A 19,103-nucleotide genomic window follows, 5' to 3' on the forward strand; every position below is an offset into this window, starting at 1 on the left:
AACAGCTTGAGGGGTGGGGATGGGAGGGGCAGTAGCAGCTTGAGGGGGTGGTGGATGGAAGGGGCAGTAACAGCTTGAGGGGGTGGGGATAGGAGGGGCAGTAACAGCTTGAGGGGTGGTGGATGGAAGGGGCAGTAACAGCTTGAGGGGGTGGGATAGGAGGGGCAGTAACAGCTTGACAGGGTGGTGGATGGAAGGGGCAGTAACAGCTTGATGGGGTGGGGATAGGAGGGGCAGTAACAGCTTGAGGGGTGATGGATGGAAGGGGCAGTAACAGCTTGAGGGGGTGGGGATAGGAGGGGCAGTAACAGCTTGAGGGGGTGGTGATGGGAGGGGCAGTTACAATCCTCACTAAATATGATGCACTGATTGAAGTAATGCCCTAAAGATATCAATTTTCTAGGTAAACCTTTCAACAACAAAAAATATAAAATGAGCAAGTCATATTTTTCTAATCATTGTGTGATTCGGAAAAAAATACATTTTTGTTCATAGAGATAATTCAATATCTCCAATACAATTGTTTCTTAACTGCTATAATAGCTATGGTAAGTTGTGGGTCACATGAGTATTTATTGTAGCTGACTTCTGGTATACCCTGTCCTCCAGGAGTAAGTCACACCTACTGAACAATGTCTGAACCTGTCACAGAGTCTATGATGGCTGGCGACACCTTCCCAGGAAATGACCGGCCATCAACCTTCCATCAGGTCAACAGCAGCTGAAGTCCCAGAGTTTGACAGTTTTATCATACGAGCCTGATACAATGATAAAGTCGTTGAACTGTAGACAGGTAACTCCATCCGTGTGATTCCTCAGTGTGACGAGCCGCTTACCTGTCTCCAGGTTCCAAACCTACATCGTTATACAAAACACAAAACGTTTACCTGGACAACATCTTTCTCACAAGTGTGTAGTATAGAGGACAAGATTAAAAATAACATTTTAAGGTCTAGAATACAGTTGTGTAATTATGTTGGAAGATATCAGGTACTCTTTTCTATTTACAATTTATAATACACTTGATACCATTTTAAACATACCGTAGGCCTGGTACAATTAAATTTGATTTTATAGAAATCAACAGAAGAGTATATTTCTTTATAATCACTGTTTGTGGAATAGAACATGTGTGTTTTATAGTGTAAGAACTTTAAATTTCTAAACATATGATTTAACATTGGAATAGTTCTCACAACTAAAATAGCTGTAGCCTAACACATCCAGTGGAACTTCCCTAAACCGATCATGCATGGCACATGAATATTTGACCGGTTTGGAGAGGGTTTGGTTTGGAGAAGTGTTCCATTTACACCGGTCAGGATCCGAGGTTAATATTGATTGGACGATGTTTGTATCTTTAGAGCAGTTTTAATATCATGGAGGTAAATGAATACATAGAAAGCAGAATTTTAAGAATTAAACTAAACCACAGGTGTTGATTTCACGGTCAGTTGGCAGGGCTCCTGTCATGTTCTGTCGGGTAAGGCCAGTTTACAGAGGTAATTTGGGGTATAGTTGATCCATTCTGGGCACAAAGTTGGTTCAGTATTCAGAGGGATCAGTATTGGGAAGTTTTTATTACTATTAATAAAGAAGGATCGCCATTTTGTCTGGTATCAAGAGGTGTTCGGTTTTGGGAAGATGCACTATTATAATACCAACTACAGATTCATGATCTTACCTTGATTGTCTTGTCATCAGCAGCACTGACGAGCCGCCAGCTGTCGGCTTGTAGGCACCTGTAACATTGTTGTAATACAAAATATTATAATTGTATACCATCTCTCATAATCTCTCACCTCACTAGCTAGATACATTGTGGCCTAATAGTTAAGATTGGTACATTGTGGCCTAATAGTTGAGATAGGTACATTGTGTCCTAATAGTTAAGATTGGTACATTGTGACCTGATAGTTAAGATTGATACATTGTGCCCTAATAGTTGAGATAGGTACATTGTGACCTAATAGTTAAGATTGGTACATTGTGACCTGATAGTTAAGATTGGTACATTGTGACCTGATAGTTAAGATTGGTACATTGTGTCCTAATAGTTAAGATAGGTACATTGTGACCTAATAGTTAAGATTGATACATTGTGACCTAATAGTTAAGATTGGTACATTGTGGCCCAATAGTTAAGATTGGTACATTGTGACCTAATAGTTAAGATTTGTACATTGTGTCCTAATAGTCAAGATTGGTACATTGTGACCTAATAGTTAAGATTGGTACATTGTGACCTAATAGTTAAGATTGGTACATTGTGCCCTAATAGTTGAGATAGGTACATTGTGACCTAATAGTTAATATTGGTACATTGTGACCTAATAGTTAAGATAGGTACATTGTGTCCTAATAGTTAAGATTGGTACATTGTGACCTAATAGTTAAGATTGGTACATTGTGACCTAATAGTTAAGATTGGTACACTGTGACCTTATAGTTAAGATTGGTACATTGTGACCTAATATATAAGATTGGTACATTGTGTCCTAATAGTTAAGATTGGTACATTGTGACCTAATAGTTAAGATTGGTACATTGTGACCTAATAGTTAAGATAGGTACATTGTGACCTAATTGTTATACTACAGCACACCTATCATTGGTTAATTTATAATCCATTAAGTTTGGACCTGCAATACACTACAACAAACCTAGCTATTTGCACCTGTGTTAACTGTCTATTTTAATTAGATACATTCGTGATTCTTTACAAAATACATTCAATCTTATATCCCCTATGTGACCTCTCACCTTATGACTTATGACCCCTAGCCTGTGTGACCCTCTCACCTTACAACCCCTGTATGACCTTCAGCTGCCTTCCAATCAATAGTGTTCATACACTCTCCGCTGTGGATGTCCCAGAACTTGAGGTTACAGTCCAGAGATCCACTCACAATTCGTGTTGAGTCAAACTGTAGACATGTGACTGCATCCTGGTGACCAGTCAGTGTCCGCACACAGTCTCCAAAATAGTTCCACACCTTAAGGTAATATTAATATAAATATAAATACACACACTACGGACAGGTAACAGTAAAGTTAGTTTATATAAATCAGGTCAGATGTGTCACACACCACGGACTGGTAACAGTAAAGTTAGTTTATATAAATCAGGTCAGATGTGTCACACACTGGTAACGGTAAAGTTAGTTTATATAAATCAGGTCAGATGTGTCACACACTGGTAACAGTAAAGTCAGTTTATATAAATCAGGTCAGATGTGTCACACACCACGGACTGGTAACGGTAAAGTTAGTTTATATAAATCAGGTCAGATGTGTCACACACTGGTAACAGTAAAGTTAGTTTATATAAATCAGATCAGATGTGTCACACACTGGTAACAGTAAAGTCAGTTTATATAAATCAGGTCAGATGTGTCACACACCACGGACTGGTAACGGTAAAGTTAGTTTATATAAATCAGGTCAGATGTGTCACACACTGGTAACAGTAAAGTTAGTTTATATAAATCAGGTCAGATGTGTCACACACTGGTAACAGTAAAGTCAGTTTATATAAATCAGGTCAGATGTGTCACACACTGGTAACGGTAAAGTCAGTTTATATAAATCAGGTCAGATGTGTCACACACTGGTAACGGTAAAGTCAGTTTATATAAATCAGGTCAGATGTGTCACACACTGGTAACAGTAAAGTCAGTTTATATAAATCAGGTCAGATGTGTCACACACTGGTAACAGTAAAGTCAGTTTATATAAATCAGGTCAGATGTGTCACACACCACGGACTGGTAACAGTAAAGTCAGTTTATATAAATCAGGTCAGATGTGTCACACACTGGTAACAGTAAAGTCAGTTTATATAAATCAGGTCAGATGTGTCACACACTGGTAACGGTAAAGTCAGTTTATATAAATCAGCCATCAGCCCGTCAGGTTCACAATAAATAAATTAAACTACCATCTCAGGCTTATAACTCTAACCAAGTTTAATTCCAACAAATGATTCTCAAAAATGTGATTTCCCTACTAATAAACTTAAGTAAATCTTACCCCCTCCCCAGGGAGAAACATGAGACCTCAGGGTCATGAAATTTACAATTTCGGTAAAGCCCCCTAAGACCCTACCATTTGTGGAGATTATTTGATTCTACTAAATTTTAGGTATTGAGAAGAACTTTTTTGAAATAGCAGTCAATTTGACCCTTTTTTGCCCTACTCCTGAAGCCCTTCGGAATTTGGGGCTAGATAACTCACAATTTGTGTTGACCTTTGGCCACTATCAATTGTTTTATATTGTCTAACTTCCTATAAATAACTATGGTCATTTAGGATGGCCTACCCTGTACACGAGGTCATGAGTGTATGGTGTGTGTGGTGTGTGTGCGTGTGTTTGTTTGTTCTAGCAGGCTGCATTATAAGATAAGAATCTAAATTTGCTTGCCTCACAAGATCATGCTATAGGGGCAGCAGGTACAATTCTTCCGCTCTTCCTTACAACCTACCTTAAATCTACCTTACATGTAAGCCCTAACTTACGCCCTACCAGACACCCTACCTTACACCCTACTCTACCTTACACCCTACCTTACACCCTACTCTACCTTACGCCCTACCTGACACCCTACCTTACACCCTACCCTATCTTACACCCTATCTTACACCCTATCTTACACCCTACCTTACACCCTACCTTACACCCCACCCTACCTTACACCCTACCTTACACCCTACCTTACACCCTACCCTACCTTACACCCTACCTTACACCCTACCCTACCTTACACCCTACCTTACACCCTACCCTACCTTACACCCTACCCTACCTTACACCCTACCCTACCTGACACCCTACCTTACACCCTACCTTACCCCTATCTTACACCCTACCTTACACCCTACCTTACACCACCCTACCCTACCTACCTACCCCCACACCTAACCACTACCTTACAACCACCTTACCCTACCTTACCCCCTCCTACACCCTACCCTACCTTACACCCTACCTTACACCCTACCCTACCTTACACCCTACCCTACCTTACACCCTACCCTACCTTACACCCTACCTTACACCCTACCTTACACCCTACCCTACCTTACGCCCTATCTTACACCCTACCTACCCTACCTTACACCCTACCTTACACCCTACCTTACACCCTACCCTACCTTACACCCTACCTTACACCCTACCCTACACCCTACCTTACACCCTACCCTACCTTACACCCTACCCTACCTTACACCCTACCTTACACCTACACCTACACCTACAACCCTACCCTTACACTACGCCCTACCTTACACCCTACCTTACACCCTACCCTACCTTACGCCCTATCTTACACCCTACCTTACACCCTACCCTACCTTACACCCTACCTTACACCCTACCTTACACCCTACCCTACCTTACGCCCTACCTTACACCCTACCTTACACCCTACCCTACCTTACACCCTACCTTACACCCTACCTTACACCCTACCTTACACCCTACCTTACACCCTACCTACCCCCTATCTTACACCCTACCTTACACCTACTACCCCTACCCTACCTTACACCCTATCTTACACCCTACCTTACACTAACCTACCTACACCTACCCACACCTACCTACACCTACCCTACCTTAGCCCTATACACCTACTTACACCCTACCCTATCTACCCTACTTACACCTCCACCACCTAGCCCTACTTACAATCCCTCCTTACCCTCACACCTACTACTTACCACTATCTACTACAACCCTACCACTCCTAACACTTACACCCTACCCTACTACCACTTACACCTACTTAACTACCTACTACCTACCTAATACCCTCCTACCTCTACCCTACCGAACCACCCTACCTTACCCCCTACCCTATCTTACACCCTACCTTACGCCCTACCTGACACCCTACCTTACACCCTACCCTTACACCCTACCCTACCTTACACCCTACCTTACACCCTACCCTATCTTACACCCTACCTTACACCCTACCTTATGCCCTTACGCCCTACCTTACACCCTACCTTACACCCTACCTTACACCCTACCTTACGCCCTACCTTACACCCTACCTTCAGGGCAAAATTCAGTATTGTTTCTAGTTCAATACATTTACAGTGTAGACTTACCTTCCATATATAAATACAATATGACAATTTTTGCGGTGAATTGACTTACCTTGATAGCTTTGTCGCATGATCCAGACACTATTTTGGTGTCACTAAAGTGTACACATAAAACTGCAGCTAAATGTCCCCTACAAATATACAAACAACCCATACAAAATTTAAAACTTGTATCCACTTTACAAACAGGAAGGTTAAAGGAGAAGAAGGCCTCTAGCCAAAATATCTTTTCATGGCCAAATTATATGTTATCATCAATATGACACACGCATTGTACTTAGTAACTATAGTTATTGTTTTGCATTCATTTATTATTTAGTTATATTAACATGGAATAATAACATGTTTTCAAAATTTACATTATCATCAATGTTTAAGGTAAAAGTATTCTGATCTTTAGCTGCATCTGTGGGCCATCTGACAGTAACAATTATGTACATCGTACCTGAGAGTCATCCTTCAGTGACCTCTACATATAGCTCACCTGAGGGTCATCCTACAGTGACCTGTACGTAGATCCCACACTTTGAGTGTTGTGTCGTATGATCCACTGATCACCTTGTCATCATCCACCTGCCAACATAAGGTTTTAGATGATTCATTCAATTTCACCTCATACATATATCTGAAGATGTGGGACTTAAGACACCCATATGCATTCTCCACAAATCTACTAAACATGCTGAATTATCCAATCTTATGTAATCCTGTAAAAAAGTCTCAACAAAATTGATTAACAAAAATGAGAAATATCATTATTGCTTTATTGTTTACCTGAGATTGATCAACACACATAACCTGTAGACACTTGACAGTTTCTGTAGAACCCTTAGAGTTTACCTGAGAGTGATTAACACACATAACTTACCTGTAGACACCTGACAGTGTCTATAGAGACCGGAGAGTTTACCTGACACTGATTAACACACATAACTTACCTGTAGACACCTGACAGTGTCTGTAGAGACCGGAGAGTTTACCTGACACTGATTAACACACATAACTTACCTGTAGACACCTGACAGTGTCTGTAGAGACCGGAGAGTTTACCTGACACTGATTAACACACATAACTTACCTGTAGACACCTGACAGTGTCTATAGAACCCTTAGAGTTTACCTGAGACTGATTAACATACATAACTTACCTGTAGACACCTGACAGTGTCTGTAGAGACCGGAGAGTTTACCTGAGACTGATTAACACACATAACTTACCTGTAGACACCTGAGACTAATTAACACACATAACTTACCTGTAGACACCTGAGACTGATTAACACACGTAACTTACCTGTAGACACCTGACAGTGTCTGTATGTCCCACCATAGTAACTTTGCAGGCAATACTAGACCAGCTTTCCTGCGTGGATAAGTCCCATACCTACAACACATCAGTACATAATAATTTATATTCATTAAGAATTGCATGGATAGCAAAGTGAAGATTTAAAACAAAATATTGTTTTTATTTTAAACGTTCAAACAGAAACACTCACTACTACATGTAGGAAACAACATGTTGATCATTGTTATAATTATCAATATTGATTAAAAGTTCAGAATGTAGAAAAGATGCTTTCAAAAATGTAGTAAACATAAAACATGTATTACAAACCCTGTTGTATTTATAAATCCAGACAGATATGTACCTTGATTGACTTGTCTGTTGAGCCGCTGACAAGTCGTTTTCCCTCCAGATGTAAACACCGCACAGTACCGCTATGTCCTACCAGTGTTTGGACGGACCACGGAGCATTGGTACGAATGTTCCAAACCTGTTACAGATAAGTTAAACATCCAGACTGAGAGCTTAGCTGTATAATTAACAACTCTCAGCAATATATACATCTACTGATTATCAATATCATGTTAAGTATCAGATTTATAATTAATAAATATGTACTCATCATTGAAATAGAAGATAATGTCGATGAGCAATTATAAACATTTAACCGTTACATATTTTATTCAATGTATACGTATAGCAGTGTCAAAAATTAATACATAAATAAACAACGAGGATTGTTGATGATGTTATAACTAGTAAATTTAAAATTGGTACCAGGTAAATATTTTAAATCTTATAATACCATATTAGAAATATTGTAATTTTAATGTTTATAAATTATAACTATTTTAATATTTAAATCAGGAGTTATCCATATACATTAACCTACTGATGAGTTTACCCTTCAAAGTCTGTCGGCCATGATGGTTCTTACCTTGATTGTCTTGTCCGAGGACCCACTCACAATACGAGTATCATCAAATTGTACACATGATATACCTATAATATTTTAGACATTTTTAGTTTAATATTGGATATTTTCTAGTCTGAGGTCTAAAATACAATGACAGATATTTGGCAAACTAGATCTACTAAAATATATTACATACATGTCACTGCTCTTTGAAATGTACAAAAGTCTGTCATATCATATAATTATTACAAGTATGTAACAAATATTGAAAACTAAAGTGACATGTCACCAGTTTTTAATCTAATAGTAGCTAATCATCTTAATGTAGTGATATCTAAAATGTATTTTTTTGTTACAACAAAAGTTTATTTCAAATTGGCAGCTTGCCAAAACATAAAAGATAGAATTGCAACACATTATAAGCACACTTAATGAGTGTACAACATGTAAGAGGTACAAACAAGTTACCTTGAGAATGACCTTCAAATGTCCTCACTGTACATCTACCACTCAGCCAATTGTTGCGCAAACGAAAGCGTTCAGCAAAAACTTTCTTCCACTGAAACAGAGTGTTGAACATTTTCCCCTAAGATTCATTGATAAATTTTAGAACTATACACACGTTAACTGACTTAACACTTGTCTCAAACAACAGGATATTGATCTGCTTGAAAACGCTCAACGGTGAGCTATGAAATTACTACGAGGAATTAAAGATCTTTCATATGAGAAACGTTTGCGTCACCTTAAACTTCTGTCCTTACCATATCGACTTAATAAGGGCGACATGATCGAAGTTTACAAAATCTTGAAGGTAGGCTATGAGTAAACAGCATCACACATATTTTTACCGATAAAGCAAGAAAGAAGGACTCGGGACATTCACACAGCCTAGATAAATCAAGAAGTAGACTGGACATGAGGAAATATTCGTTCACTCAAAAAATTGTTGACAGTTGGAACTCTTTACCAGGAAACGTAGTTCAAGCCCCAAATTTATTCAGTTTTGAGAACGTCTGGGCAAATTTTGGAGTAATATTACAACATAAACATAAACATATCTTTGAATATCATATGGACTAGGATCTGAATATAGAGGCAATTATGCCTGCGTTCAGAATATACTAAGTTATAATACTACGTGATGCCAAATGACTTCTACACATGTCAACTGACTTCTACATGTAATAAGCAACTTTCTTGCATCATTACATTTTGCCTAGCAACATTAGGCTATATCAAGTTATGTCTTTATCAGATATAAGGTTGTGTCATACCCATGATGTATACAATCATATCAATATAAAAATTTTATTTCAAGAGAGCTGCTTCTTTAATAAAACCTCTTTAATCATTCAAAAGTGACTTCAAAATTTGGAATTTTTCAGTGGCGAATTGGGAATTTTCACAAGATTTTTTTTTAGGGGAATGGGCTCTTTTAACGGAAAATCCCTGCCTCAGCACCACCTACACCAATCTATAAGATTGATCCCCTAAGCACCACTTACACCAATCTATAAGATTGATCCCCTCAGCACCACCTACACCAATCCATAAGATTGATCCCCTCAGCACCACCTACACCAATCAGTAAGATTGATCCCCTCAGCACCACCTACACCAGTCCATAAGATTGATCCCCTCAGCACCACCTACACCAATCTATAAGATTGATCCCCTCAGCATCACCTACACCAATCTATAAGATTGATCCCCTCAGCACCACCTACTCCAATCTATAAGATTGATCCCCTCAGCACCACCTACTCCAATCTATAAGATTGATCCCCTCAGCTCCACCAACACCAATCTATAAGATTGATCCCCTCAGCACCACCTACACCAATCTATAAGATTGATCCCCTCAGCACCACCTACTCCAATCTATAAGATTGATCCCCTCAGCACCACCTACACCAATCTATAAGATTGATCCCCTCAGCACCACCTACACCAATCTATAAGATTGATCCCCTTAGCACCACCTACACCAATCCATAAGATTGATCCCCTCAGCACCACCTACACCAATCCATAAGATTACTCCCCTCAGCACCACCTACACCAATCTATAAGATTGATCCCCTCAGCACCACCTACACCAATCTATAAGATCAATCCCCTTCTACTGCTCTTTGGGCTTATTTCAGATAAGATAATGTTAAGACTTTTTATTAGCTAGTTTCTTATAGATTCCATCTACTAACCATTATGCTTCCTTCTGATGACATGTGACTTATGACCTGCTGGTGTTCTGCAGCTTTAGACAGTCGCCATTTTGGTTGACAGCAGAACTTTCGCCAGAATGAGGCTTCCTCTGCCACATGGCGCCATACCTTACATACCTGAGCAGCATGGCACAGACTTACTGCAATGGGAATTAAGTCACTTATATCATTAAATAATAAAATTACATGTATTGTTAACTTTGTAATTAGCTGAAGGCTGTTTTTATCAAAAATACTTTATACAAGCATTATACTGTCAAAAGTTTTGTTCCTTTCGATCAAACAAAATTGCGAAAAAGAAGACACTTTGACATAAGACATCGGAATACTAACAAGAGGCCCAGAGGGCCTGTTTATCTCTCACCTGGATATTTCAGTAAGTATATGGCACTGATTTAAGTGCCATACACTGATTTAAGTTAAATTTCAAATATTTTTCTAATTGACTCTCCCAAAATGGTTCAAACTACAGGTTTACTAAATCCTGTTATTCTTGAAAAAACTTGTCCAAGATCTTGTTGATATATGTGGCTACATGCAAGTTGGTTGATATTTACTCCAGTTATCATGTTCACAAGGTCCAATAATCATATTATTACAAAGGGCAATAACTCTGTAAGTTACTGTCAAACGATTTCCATTTTCAAAGTCCTATGATCATGAGATCTTGTCGATATAGGGCTGCATACAAAGTTTCATCAAGTTTGGTTGATATATACTTGAATTATCGTGTTCATAAGGTCCAATAATAATATTATTACAAAGGACAATAACTCTCTCAGTTACTGTCAAATTATTTCCATTTTCAAACTCGTCAGAGATCATCTCAATATATGGCTGCATACAAAGTTTCATCAAATTTGGTTGGTATTTACTCAAGTTATCAAAGTAATTGTTGACAGACGGACGGACTCCACGGTATGGCATAAGCTCACCTTGGTCCTTTGGACCAGGTGAGTTTATAAAAAGAGAAATTTAATATTTAGGAATTTAAACTAAAATATGTCCTTCCTGCTTTAAACTCTGACAAACTAAGCACTGGAACCATAAATATAACCCTTAAAACGACACATTAAGATATACAGGGCCAGTCCAGAAAATGTTGAACCTCCAAAGACATGTGTACATGTAATGAGGTAAAGTTAAATATTAATGAGGTTTCAGAAGTGAACTACTATATGTAATATTCAAGTTATCTTAAAATCTCATCAGCATAATGTCTTGCCACTTAGCTAGACTAAGAATGTGTAGCATTATCAACAAAATTGATAGTATTTTATCAATCTTTACCTGGGTCGAGGAAAGACATGATTTTACTGGCGATATCTGGGGGTAGCCATGTGATGATGTCCTGACAGTTTGGAGGACAGCCCCGGTGGAGATTGGGGCCCATTTTCACAGACAACAAATGTAGCTGAGGCAGATCACAGTCCCTCTGTAACAAACAATAGAGATTACATATGGTACTCAATAATCAGGGCAGACATACATGTATAAAGACACTGGAACGCAGGGGAGAGCACATATTATTACACTGGGACACACTGAGGAACACATGATTAACACACATGTATACAGACGCTGGAACACAGGGGAGAGTCTATATAATTACACTGGAATGCACTGAGGAACATATGATAACACACATGTATACAGACACTGGAACACAGGGAAGAGTATATATAATTACACTGGAATGCACTGAGGAACATATGATTACACACATGTATAAAGACACTGGAACGCAGGGGAGAGTATATATAATTACACTGGAATGCACTGAGGAACATATGATAACACACATGTATACAGAAGCTGGAACACAGGGGAGAGTCTATATAATTACACCGGGACACACTGAGGAACACATGATTACACACATGTATAAAGACACTGGAACACAGGGGAGAGTATATATAATTACACCTGGACACACTGAGGAACACATGATTACACACATGTATATACAGACACTGGAACACAGGGGAGAGTCTATATAATTACACTTGAACGCACTGAGGAACACATGTATAAAATGCTTGAACAAAGAGGATTTATAAAGTAAACAGGGGACACAATCATTGATATAGAAAGTATATATAAACCAGGAAAGAGTTGGACCTGACGCAGACTTGTTCTTGACCAGATATATGTGTCAGTATAAACAGCTAATAAACAGTGAACACTTGATATTAACAGTATATTACCATTGTGTAGCTGTAGTTAAATCCACGACATCACTGACAGCCAGCAGGATAATTACTAATTGGTCACATTGAGCTATATATAGCCACTATCATTTTTTGTAGATATGTGTACGTGTGTGTATAATCCGGGGTTACTGAAGCAGCTTCCTCACAGGAAATACATGTGTATATCTTTAACACTCAGTCTGCCTCTCATGTTCACTATAATTAGATCTGATACAGGCTGACTCAATAACAGCTTGTATTGACTGATCATTTGGTACTTTGTTAATTGACATCTAATTCCTTCACGATTATGTTACGAAATCACCCCTAAATTCAACCTGTGTCAATATTTCCTTGACATGATATAACGACACATAGTCCCACACTATAGACATGTGTATATAGCTATTTGTTAAGACAATTAATTTGATTTGTTTCATTGACATCAATTTACAATACATGTTGCTTAATATAGAATTGTACAAGCTATTTTCATTACACTGATATCAGTTTATGAATTATCATTATGGCAATATGCCCAAACTACAAATTTTGTACTTTACATGCACAGTTACTATCGAACACTCAATCTTTTAGTTTTAGGTTAAAAAGCATCCTCATATAAGGTTAGATATATAGATCATGTTCACAGATGACATGGCCACTGACTGGCACTAAAGTGCTATCACACTGAAATGACAGGGCCACTGACTGGCACTAAAGTGCTATCACACTGAAATGACTGGACCAATAACTGGCACTAAAGTGCTATCATACTGAAATGATGGAGCCACTAACTGGCACTAAAGTGTTATCACATTGGAGTGGCCACTGACTGGCACTAAAGTGCTATCACATTGAGATGATTGGGCCAATGACTGGCTGGCACTAAATTGTTACCACAATGAAATGACATTCCTAGACACAGTACCATGATCCCCACCTGTTATACTGAAAAATGTCACAATTGGCTAATCAGCACCAACACTGTCATTATATATAATTACACAACACATAATCAACTTAACCTGATTGAAAAAAAAAATATGAATTCAAGCGTTATAAACAAATTAATAGATTTCTATTATAGGTCTCGAGTTAGGACTCTGTAGATAATATTATAGGTCTCGAGTCAGGACTCTGTAGATAATATTATAGGTCTCGAGTCAGGACTCTGTAGATAATATTATAGGTCTCGAGTTAGGACTCTGTAGATAATATTATAGGTCTCGAGTCAGGACTCTGTAGATAATATAATAGGTCTCGAGTTAGGACTCTGTAGATAATATTATAGGTCTCGAGTTAGGACTCTGTAGATAATATAATAGGTCTCGAGTTAGGACTCTGTTGATAATATAATAGGTCTCGAGTTAGGACTCTGTAGATAATATAATAGGTCTCGAGTTGGGACTCTGTAGATAATATAATAGGTCTCGAGTTAGGACTCTGTAGATAATATAATAGGTCTCGAGTTAGGACTCTGTAGATAATATAATAGGTCTCGAGTTAGGACTCTGTAGATAATATAATAGGTCTCGAGTTAGGACTCTGTAGATAATATAATAGGTCTCGAGTTAGGACTCTGTAGATAATATAATAGGTCTCGAGTTAGGACTCTGTAGATAATATAATAGGTCTCGAGTTAGGACTCTGTAGATAATATAATAGGTCTCGAGTTAGGACTCTGTAGATAATATAATAGGTCTCGAGTTAGGACTCTGTAGATAATATTATAGGTCTCGAGTTAGGACTCTGTAGATAATATAATAGGTCTCGAGTTGGGACTCTGTAGATAATATAATAGGTCTCGAGTTGGGACTCTGTAGATAATATAATAGGTCTCGAGTTGGGACTCTGTAGATAATAAACTTTAAAGCTATACATTGGGGACCCTATCTACATGTAGTCAGAGGGACCCTATCCCTATTTAGACGGAGGAACCCTATATTCAGTCCAAAAAAAGACTCCATTTATAAAATACCCAGTGAAAGTAACAAACACATTTTTTTAAATAAATGATTCAGCACTGTGTACCAAAAGAGAAACCTCAAAGTATATAATTATATAGCTAGACTAATTAACCAGTAGATAAACCTCACAGTATATAATTATATAGCTAGACTACTTAACCAGTAGAGAAACCTCACAGTATATAATTATATAGCTAGACTACTTAACCAGTAGATAAACCTCACAGTATATAATTATATAGCTAGACTACTTAACCAGTAGAGAAACCACACAGTATATATAGCTAGACTACTTAACCAGTAGATAAACCTCACACAGTATATATTTATATAGCTAGACTACTTAACCAGTAGAGAAACCACACAGTATATATAGCTAGACTACTTAACCAGTAGATAAACCTCACACAGTATATAATTATATAGCTAGACTACTTAACCAGTAGATAAACCTCATAGTATATAATTATATAGCTAGACTATTTATAACCAAATTGAAGCTGATAATGATGATCTACACACTATCTAGTGTGATAGAAAATGTAGTTTTTGTGTGACTGGATTATTGGCCAGTCTACTTACCAACATCCCTTTTAAGATCATGTTCTTTTGAGAATCGCTGCAGTCATTGAACCATCTTAGTATAGTCTGTAAAATATTAAACAAATGCTTTTAACATTAGTATGTGTTAAACAACACAAGAGGACCAAAGCCACATACAGTTTAACAACTTTCAATTTACATCTCGAAGAGAGGGAGAGCTTATGTTTTCATGTCGGCATCAAGATTGGCTTCTAAATTATATATATATCATCTATATATCGAGAGAAATATATATAATATATGTACAATTCCATGTATGTAAATACATTGCGATCCTGGTATTCATATCATGTTATAGTCGACTTCCACAATGATCATGTCAGGGTATCGGGCCGACCATCACTGCGCCATTGAAACATTTTTTTAAGAAGGTCGATGTGGCGCAGCGGTATAAGCTGCGGGTATTTCTGGCTAGGCGATTGGGTGCCGTAGATCGTGAGTTCGAGGCCCGGTCAGGGCATGAGCCAAAAAGTTGTCTTCCTTCATCATTTGTGTTGCTAAGTTATATATCATCTATATATATATATATCATCTATATATATATATGTCAAGTAGTAATAACGACAGTACAGACAAGTAAATTGTCGAATTTTCGAGGCAATCTGCCCCTTTATCAAGACACAGGTCAATTACATACGATCACATATAGACATAGAACATGGAACAGTTACACAAATATAGTAGGTATAAACAACAATAAATATCGTAATGTTGTCAAAAAATGATCCCCCTTGGCCGATAATTAATTCGCTGAGGGCCTATTATGATTAATTAGGAAACATCTTAGGTGGTGTACTAGTACTGCAGATGGTAAAAGTAAATGAATAAATAAATAAATAGATGAATAAATAAATAATATAACTAAAAGGTTTAACAAAATAACATTGCGGGTTGATTTGTTGCGATGGCAGCGCATGCTTTGTCGTGAATGTTTTTGTTATTGTTTTTTTACACGGTATGTACATTTCGTCCTGCAAATCTCTGCCCAAACAACGGGTAGCAGTGACAGTATCGGGTGGCAAATCCCATATTAAAATTAAATTGTTTTAACGAAATTGAATAAATATTGAAATGTAATTGTGTAGAAAGGTATAACTTGGGCATTAAAAACCAAACAGAAAGGTGGTCGAAAGATCCTATTAGCGTAACGAAAACGGACTCGTCACAAACCAACAACATGTACTCACACAACTTATTCAGCCAATCAGCTGCTGTTTCATGTGAACCAAGACCCTAAGGAAAGTGTGTTTGCAGGGTCTGTAGGGGTTGGTCTGATTAATAAACATTTGGAGTAGGTATTTCCTATAAGCGAGAATAGAGATTAATGGTATAAGGTTTGAAGAACAAACATATACATCCCTACTAAAAATAGGATGGCGTAGGACTACAGGTGGAAAAAAGGCGGGAATTCCCCAGATGGGGGTTTCCCCCCCTTCCGCTGTATCATCTATATATATATATAACTTAGCAACACAAATGACGAAGGAAGACAACTTTTTGACCCAATCGCCGAGCCAGAAATACCCACAGCTTATACCGCTGAGGATTTCAGACAGTTGGCCGACACTTTCATATCATGATGAATAGTTACATCAAGTTGGGCACCAAATGTTCAAAGCAATGAAAAGACCAGACAAGGACTCAAACTCCAGACCTCTGAGCCCTGGACAGCTGCTCTCATTACCATTAGAGCTACCAGCTGATGACCATGCAGTGTCCAACAAAGTTCAGTTCTGGTACACATGTACACATACTTACTGTTTATAAAATGTACACATTTACATTAACCAGAAAATAGTGCATGCAAACAATTCAGGTTATTATTGAAAAATATAAAACAGTTAATACTTACTGCAATTTTTTCTTTAAAAACAGCAGGTTTCACACCATCCTTGTTCCTACAGCTGAGTCGAGAGCTACCGTTGGGGACAGCTTCTTTCTTTTTAAGGGAGACATTGAGGAGTGGGCTAAGAGCGAGGTCGCACATGGGAAGGTGTGACCTCTGTATACTTTCTCCATCTGACTGAGATAGAGGCTGTACAGTTGTCTTACTGGAAGAATCATCCTCACTGTCACTGGAATAATCACTACGCCTATACTTGTATTGTTCTTTGCGACTCTTGGAGAAATGACCCCATGAAGTTACCGGACATGTTGATCTGAACTCCCAGCCAGGATCTGAGGGGTCTTGATCAACTCTATTGAATACCATATCTGCACTGTCCGGAGAAACATTTCCATCCATTTCATACCCATCATCAACATTACCACTGTCTGCAGCACTAGTACAAGCATTTCTGTGATGATGTTGATGATGATGGGATTCTCTCCATTCAGACTCTGACTGACTGCAGCAGGAACTCTCATTTCTTGAGTCCATAGAACATACTCCTTGGTCAGTTGAGTAGTGGAATGAGCTAGAATGACATATTTCTGATGTTTTAGAGTCCTTCTGACATAAATACTTGTCACTGGGAACAGAAGATAACTGTCTAGTACATCCCCTTCTTTTGGCTCTATCCTGGTGTCCATGACTACTGTTGTCACAGACAACAGGATCATCACCAAGGTCAGCTGCACCATTGTCATGACTACCATATCCATTGCTGGTGTTACCACTTCCATTTACAGTCACAGACATGATGTAATTGAATTCACAACTCACAGAATAATTGAAAAAATAACAACCTTTGTTTCTGGATGGCATAAAAACACCATTGCTTGAAATGTCAAAATGGACATTATAAATATAAAGTCATATATATGTATAAATGTGTTTAAACATGCACCTTATATGATAAATTCACAACCAATGAAATTGATATGTTTCAAAAATTAGTACATCCTTCTTTTATTAAGAAATTGCAAATGAATGCAACTTCTGAAACTTGCACTTGATTTTTTTTCACATTCTGCTCACATTCATCTGATCAGTCTTTCAAATATATATATGTCATGGTTGGTCATATTTATGTCATTTGGTACTCTTCGACAGCCTTTTCCCACATTTTGAGCTGATTATAGCAAATCAGGGTCATGTCTAGATCTCTGCAGTATCACCTAGTGGAGAGAAAGGTATAACCATTTAGATAAATGTTTTCAAATGTTGAAAAAAATATAGTATTTTCAGGATTAACACTTGGTGAGTGTACAAAGCTGAACTCTAGGTCTCTCTGTTAGTGTTTGTAATAGGCCATGCACATGACTATAACTTACATTTCTGCACCATAATATAAGCACTGAACCAGTGACCTCAATCTACATTTGTATGTGACAGGTCTATTATATGTTACCAACGATTGAGGTGTTGTGATGTTAGTTGGTAACATAACGGACAGCTCTGCGCTTTTTTAAGATGAGTGTCCCAAACTGGGCTTGCATATATTCAAGTTCAAATCTCTGAACAAAGTCTGTACTTGTGCCACAGGGGTTTGTAAAAAATAATATTCATCACAAACCCCTGTGCTTGAGCATAACTAATAACGCATCACGATATATAACTAATAACGCATCACGATATATACTATCTAGATATAGCTACTGTATCCCAATAGCAATGGTATTGATAAAACAATATCGATAGAAATTTGTACAAAAAATGTATTAGTATTACCATGGCAGATATGTAATGCCAGTATAGTACATGTTTATATGTTATTGTTGTCACATTTTTAGGCAATGGAGGTCGGTGGCGGTCGGATGCACATAAAGGACACCGAGGTATCATATTCTTGATTCGCATGATCATGATGATGAGTGATGTCAGAACTATTTCAAAATTGTCATTAG

At 38.0% G+C, this 19,103-nt stretch overlaps 1 protein-coding gene across 1 annotated transcript; it reads right to left on the reverse strand.

Moving 5' to 3' along the window:
- Positions 1–426: 426 nt before the first annotated feature.
- On the reverse strand, positions 427–18,032 carry LOC117331307 (beta-TrCP-like). Its single transcript, XM_033889975.1, has 13 exons — positions 17,167–18,032; positions 15,294–15,359; positions 11,840–11,984; positions 10,529–10,689; positions 8,790–8,880; positions 8,343–8,407; positions 7,770–7,895; positions 7,412–7,501; positions 6,602–6,690; positions 6,170–6,248; positions 2,803–2,996; positions 1,685–1,742; positions 427–855 (listed from the first exon to the last, which is right to left on the reverse strand). The coding sequence occupies exons 1-13, from the start codon at positions 18,019–18,021 to the stop codon at positions 712–714; spliced, it is 2,163 nt and encodes a 720-aa protein (XP_033745866.1). The 5' UTR covers positions 18,022–18,032; the 3' UTR covers positions 427–711.
- Between the last annotated feature and the right edge of the window lie 1,071 nt (positions 18,033–19,103).

Source organism: Pecten maximus, chromosome 7, assembly GCF_902652985.1.
Source record: "Pecten maximus chromosome 7, xPecMax1.1, whole genome shotgun sequence".
Classification (NCBI taxonomy): domain Eukaryota; kingdom Metazoa; phylum Mollusca; class Bivalvia; order Pectinida; family Pectinidae; genus Pecten; species Pecten maximus.

Bases quoted from the DNA above. Each gene is read 5' to 3' on its own strand.
- LOC117331307 (XM_033889975.1), bottom strand. From the start codon at position 18,021: ATGCCATCCAGAAACAAAGGTTGTTATTTTTTCAATTATTCTGTGAGT. The intron at 1,743-2,802 runs GTGAGAGGGTCA...ACAATGTTACAG, and splicing joins GGTCATACAGGGGTTGTAAG to GTGCCTACAAGCCGACAGCT. The intron at 856-1,684 runs GTAAGATCATGA...ATAACGATGTAG, and splicing joins CTGATGACAAGACAATCAAG to GTTTGGAACCTGGAGACAGG.